At 41.7% G+C, this 6,411-nt stretch overlaps 1 protein-coding gene across 1 annotated transcript; it reads left to right on the top strand.

Moving 5' to 3' along the window:
* The first annotated feature begins 1,930 nt into the window (after positions 1–1,930).
* Positions 1,931–4,953, top strand: Ccr8 (C-C motif chemokine receptor 8). The gene is made up of 2 exons (XM_020178469.2): positions 1,931–2,143; positions 3,485–4,953. The coding sequence occupies exon 2, from the start codon at positions 3,496–3,498 to the stop codon at positions 4,555–4,557; it is 1,062 nt and encodes a 353-aa protein (XP_020034058.1). The 5' UTR covers positions 1,931–2,143; positions 3,485–3,495; the 3' UTR covers positions 4,558–4,953.
* The last annotated feature ends 1,458 nt before the right edge of the window (positions 4,954–6,411 follow it).

Raw genomic sequence — 6,411 nt, forward strand, 5'->3', positions numbered from 1 at the left:
TCCTTTGAGTGAGTTTACTTCCACACAAGTCAAGTTGCTCAGTTGCCAAGTTTACCAAGTGCCCAGCTTTGTTGAGTTCAGGAAATGTGATGGCTGGAAGTCAGCTGCTGCCCCAACCTCCCCTCCTCCTGCACTCAGTTACCCTGGACACTTTTGTACCAGCTGCTACTGGGATATAATTGTGGCCCAATCCAGTAATTGGGCTTGGTGGACTTCTACCTTAGTCCCTTAGGCCTTGTTTGGCTGTGCTGAGGAGGGAACATAGTTCCCGCACTCCCTCCCCCACTGCTGATCAACAGATGTCATAGTTTCCACCATCATGACAAGGATCAGCAAGACCTGTGAGACTGAGGTCACCACCGGCTCATCATTGATCTTCGCTTATCTTTTATGACAGTCATAAAAGAGTTGGGGTTTTCCCCAAACTTCAACAAAACCTCAATGATGTTGGTATGGGGAGTTAGCCAGGAGGGATGTCAGGCACAGAAGATATTTCTGAGAGATGAAATTGTTAAGCAGAAGGGATTGGATTCAGGGTTCCTTGAGAGGAACATACAACCATTTGCAATAGCATTCAAAGTATGGCAATGAAAAAGGTGTCATTTGTACACGGACATTCCTATCTCTCTTCCTCATGTTTCCATAAGGAAGCCCACATACCTCCAGTAGGGGTTATGTAGTAGAAGTAACTTTCAGGTTCCTCTTCACCTCTCCCTTGCTGCTCTTCATTGAAGGAGAATAAGCTTCTGGGATTTGCAGGTTGGGGAGACTTTGTCATTTGTCCTGCATTAGACCGTGTTAACACAAGAATGGGCTGCACCTCTCTCTTGCTGTCTTGGGATATCCTGAATCTCACAGTAATAGTGTCGGGGCCTGTAGACCTTTGTGGCAAGTTGATCAAGTGGGTATGTTATTTTCAGACCCACTTAGGTCCTTGCTCTTGATAGTTAGGCAGGACATCATCTTCTAATAACTGTCATCCCATTTGTCTAACCCCAAGCAGGAGAAATAAATCATGGGTCATTAGTTCAAATTCTGTCCCCAAAAAGCCCATGGCTGTTTGGGAGAGACCACAAAAAATTAAGTTAGGTGAGGAACAATTTTAGCCAAATCATTGATTTTTTTCATCTTGTTTTATTTTTTCATCTAACTTTGTATACTTCCAATGATGGTGCAGGTAACAGCCTAAACTGGGCATGGTGGTACACACTTGTAATCCCAGCTACTTGGAAGACTGAGGCTGGAGGATCACAGGTTTGAGCCCTGACTGGGCAGCACAGCAAGTCCCCATGTTAAAAAAAAAAAAGTGGTTCAATCTTTTTAAAAATTTTGTAAGTGCTTTCCGAATTGTTTCCATTATAAATGACATTTTACTGTAGTTTTATTGATAATCTTTCTTTCCTTACTGAACTTTGGATTATTTTCTTAGGTTAGATTTCCAAAACTTGGCCACATGGTCCCCTGGATCACTTTCCACATTCTTCTCAAACTCCCAAATTTTACCTTTAGCTGAACCCCTGTGTTTCTTCGCACATATGCTGTGCTTCAGAGTGGAGGTGGCCAAGACCTTCCTGGTTGTCTTGGTGGGCTTTCCTGTTACCCTGTGTTTATCGTGTTCTATGACTACCACATTCTTTTTGGTCAAATTTTCTTCCAAATCTCTGTGTCCTAAGGAATGGTGATGACCCCTGTTTGCCTCTGTTCCAGATAAGGGGTGAAGAGATAGGTGGAGTCAATGCAAGAATGACAATGAAAGAGCTACTGTCAGCTGGGTGTTTTAGTCCCAGCATTCCAAAGGCAGAGGCAGGAGGATCTAGAGTTTGAGGCCGGCCTAGTAAGAGAGCCAGTCTCAAAAAAACAAGGGCTGGGAGTGCAACTCAGTGATCAGGGTGCTTGCCTCAACCCCAAGCTGTGTGTGTGTGTGTGTGTGTGTGTGTGTGTGAGAGAGAGAGAGAGAGAGAGAGAGAGAGAGAGAGAAACAGAGCAGAGACAGAGCTACTTCTGTTAAGTGTTCCATCCTTCAGACTGGCTAAAGCAAGTCACATGGCTAAGCCCAGAGTGTCAGAGGGCAAACTATAAAGACACAGGAAGGATGAGAAGGAATCAGCAACTCTGACATCTCCAGCACAAGGGCTCTACTAAGGTATGTGCTGACAGGCATCCTTGGGGAAGAGGGCACAAGGAAGGGAAAGTGGGTAGGACCCCCTTATTTCCCTAGAAAGAGGTAAAGTGAAAGCCAGTATTTCATAGATTAGAAATTTTTTTTACATGACCCAGAGCCCATGTAAAACACACATGCATGTGTTTTAGGCAGTCTCTGGCCCTGTCATGGCTTGCACCATGCTGTTGTCTCTGCAGGAGGGAGTCAAAGCTCTTCCTAGAGTGAAAAACTGGACAGGAAAGATGTGAGGGCAGATCATTAAGTACCCTGGGGATCCATCTTCATATACAGACTGTATTTTTTTTTTAATCAAGTCTTCTTTTATGCCTTCTAATGAGTTTTATATTTTTTTGGTGTTGAGGATCTGACCCAGGGCCTTGGATATGCCACGCATGTATTGCACCCAAGCTACATTCCCAGACCCTATAATTTTTTTTACATAACTGAGTTGTAGATTTTAGTAGGTTTTTCATTTTTAGTATAATTGGGAACTTTTTCTGTTGCATTTTAAATTAGTTATTTCTGGTGCTTAGGAAAGCAATTATAAGAATGTACTAAGCTCAAATATCATGCAGATGTATCTTTTAAACAACAAGCAAAAGACAAAATGAGAAACATTGTATCATTTATGGAGTTAAAAGTGAACACAAAAGTATTAGATATTATTTATGGATACATACAAGCTTACAAGTGGACAGAGGGAAATTTTGGGATGATATCTACCAACTTAGTAGTTGGCTCTGGGTGTGTGTGTATATGTGTGTGTGTGTGTGTGTGTGTGTGTGTGAGAGAGAGAGAGAGAGAGAGAGAGAGAGAGCATGTGTGCATGTGAGAGACAGAGAAAGAAAGTTCTGATTTTTAAAGGCTTCAACACATGAATTTGTGAGGTAACACAATTCGGTCTATAACTTCTTTTATATACCTCATTAACCAGGTGCCTCTACCTTGATGGATTATACCCTTGAGCCCAATGTGTCTAAAATGATAATAATAACAGTAACAATGGGACGTGAGTGTAAAAGGAGGACTGTCACGGGGAGGAATCAGTAGGGAGAGGGGAGGAGAAGGTACTGGGGTGAAGAGGATCGAAGCATACACACACACATTTGCATGCGCACACATACGTGCACACACAAAGATAGCATAATGAATCCACCAAACACTGTTTGAAAAAAAGAGGGTGGAAGGAGGGCTAAGGGAATATATCCAATGGAGTAAACTTGTTCAAAGTACACTGTATATATCTACGGACTTTTCAATATTTCCTAAATTTTTAAGTGAAAATATTCTAAAGGACTTTTTCTTCTATGCCTCTTTGACCAGGTCCCTGCCTGATGGATTATACCCTTGAGCCCAATGTGACAGTGACTGACTACAACTATCTCAGTGCCTTCCCAAGCCCCTGCGATGGGGAACTTATCCAGAGAGACAGCAAGCTGCTGCTGGCCGTACTCTACTGTCTTCTGTTTGTACTTGGACTTCTGGGAAACAGCCTGGTCATCCTGGTCCTTGTGGCCTACAAGAAGCTGAGGAGCATCACAGACATATACCTCTTGAACCTGGCCTTGTCTGACCTGCTCTTTGTCTTTTCCTTCCCCTTTCAGACCCACTATCAGCTGGACCAGTGGGTGTTCGGGTCTGGCATGTGCAAGGTGGTCTCTGGTCTTTACTACATTGGCTTCTTCAGCAGCATGTTCTTCATCACTCTCATGAGCATGGACAGGTACCTGGCTGTCGTCCATCCTGTGTATGCCATCAGAGTGAGGACAGTCAAAATGGGCACAGCTCTGAGCCTGATGGCGTGGCTGATCAGTATCCTGGCCACCAGCCCACTGGTGGTATTTTACCAAGTGGCCTCTGAAGATGGGGTTCTCCAGTGCTATTCATTTTACAGTCTACAGACTCTGAAGTGGAAGATCTTCACCCACTTTGAGATGAATATCTTAGGCCTGTTGATCCCATTCTCCATCCTTCTTTTCTGCTACGTTAGCATCCTGCTCCAGCTGAGGAGCTGCCAAAACCACAAAACCAAGGCCATCAAGTTGGTGCTCATTGTGGTCAGTGCGTCTTTACTCTTCTGGGTCCCATTCAACGTGGTGCTCTTCCTCACGTCCCTGCATGACATGCATGTCTTAGATGGCTGCACCATGAACCAGCGGCTGATCTATGCTACTCACATCACTGAAACCATTTCCTTCACTCACTGCTGTGTGAACCCCGTTATCTATGCTTTCATGGGTGAGAAGTTCAAGAAACACCTGGCAGGTATCTTTCAGAAAAGTTGTAGCCATGTCTTCCTCTGCATAGGAAGACAAATGCCCCAGAATGTTTGGGAAAGGTCGCTGTCTTCCCATCAGCGCTCCTCCCACTCCTCCAGCATGGACTACGTCTTATGAGGAGGGTGTCCACACTGGCCTCTGCCGGCATCACCACTCTTCTTATTTTTTGTTGTTTTTGTTTTTTGAGACAGTGTCTTCCTATATTATCCAGGCTGTCCTCAAACTCTTGATCCTCCTGCCTTCTGGATGCTGGATTACAGGGGTGCACCACCACGCCTGGCACCACTCTCTTGGACACTGAGGCTACATGAAAGGAAACTCTTAGAAGTTTGTTTATAGACATAAAATATATCTTATAATATTTAATGAATTCCTATTATTACAAGTTAACCTCAACTTTCAATAATGTTTTTACTATTTTCTGGGAATATTCTGTATAATGGTAACAGTATAATGGTAACAGTATGGTGTTTTTAAAAGTATGATCAACAGATTAAAGAAGTTACTTTTCTAGCTTTCTGTGTATTTACCACATATAAACTTAATCAAATGGACTTTTTTCTTATTGAGGTGATCATAGGGTCTCCCTCTATTATTCTGTTAATTTGATGAGCCACATAGACTTCCTTATCTTAAATTAACCTATATTTTTCCTAGAAAAATGATCTTTTGACTCATTTGGGGGCAGTGTTCTGCTCGTTTGTGTGTGTATGTTTGCCAGACTGGGAAGTGAACTCAGGGCCTCATGATTGGTAGGTAGGCACTCAAGCATACGAGCCATTCTGCCAGCCTGGTTATGGGATTTTTGTACCAGTGTTCATGAGAAATCTTCTTCTTTAATGTTGCTACTTATATCGACTTGGTCAGGTTGGCCCTCCTAAAATCTATTGGGATATACTCCCCCTGCTCCTTTAAAATCTAAACAATGAAACCATTTGTGTAAAAAAAACTTGGCATTTACTTCCTCTTTGAATGTTTGGTGGAATTCATTAAAGAAACCGTCTGGGGTTTCTCTGCAGAAAGATTTCAAACTATGCACTGAGTTTCTTCCTCAGAGACTCTTCAGATCTGCTTTTGCTTGTCTCAGTTTTGAAAAGCTGTGATCTTTAAGGAACTTTCCCATTTTGTTTAAGTTGACAAACATATTAGTTCACATTGAGTGAAGTTGTTCAGCTTATCATGTAGTAGTCATTGTAATATCTAAGGACCTGAGTAATGTCTTCCCAGTCTGATATTGATCATCTCTCTTTCTCTCTCTCTCAATGTGTGTGTGTGTGTGTGTGTGTCTGTCTGTCTGTCTGTCTCTCTCTGGTCAGTCTTAAGGGCTTATCAGTTTTACAATCTTTTAGGAGAAACAGCTTTTGGCCTTGTTGATTTCCTGCTTTTGTCTTCTTACTGATTTCTGCTTTTACCTTCTTTCTTTGGCCTTAATTTTCTGATTTCTACTAGCTTCTTGAAGTGGAATCTCAGTTATTGATTGTCAACCTTTGTTCAGAAAAATCTACTTATAGCGACAAAATTCCCTCTTACACATCTCAATTCAATAGATTTTCAGTTTAAATTTTCTATTGTGTTCTCTTTTTTGAGTCAAGATTTATTTAGAAATCAATTTAAATTTTTGAAATATTTAGGGGGGCCCTCTCCTGAACTCAGAGAATATATATCTACTATATATATATAGAATATATATATATAGAAACTATATAGAATATATATCTACTATATATTTACTGTATATCTTAAAGCTATGTTATATACTAATTAGATGCTTGTAAGTTTAGGATTGTTTGCCTTTTTATCAAATTTGTTCTTTTATCATTATGAAATATCACTTTTTGTGTGGTAGTAGGGTTTGAACTTACGGCCTCCCACTTGCTAGGCCAGTTTTCTACCACTTAAACTCCACACCCAGTCCTGAAATATCTTTGTCCAGTAATTCTTTTTTTGGGGGGACTGGGGTTTGAACTCAGG

This window comes from Castor canadensis, chromosome 17 (assembly GCF_047511655.1).
Source record: "Castor canadensis chromosome 17, mCasCan1.hap1v2, whole genome shotgun sequence".
In the NCBI taxonomy this organism is placed as follows: Eukaryota; Metazoa; Chordata; class Mammalia; order Rodentia; family Castoridae; genus Castor; species Castor canadensis.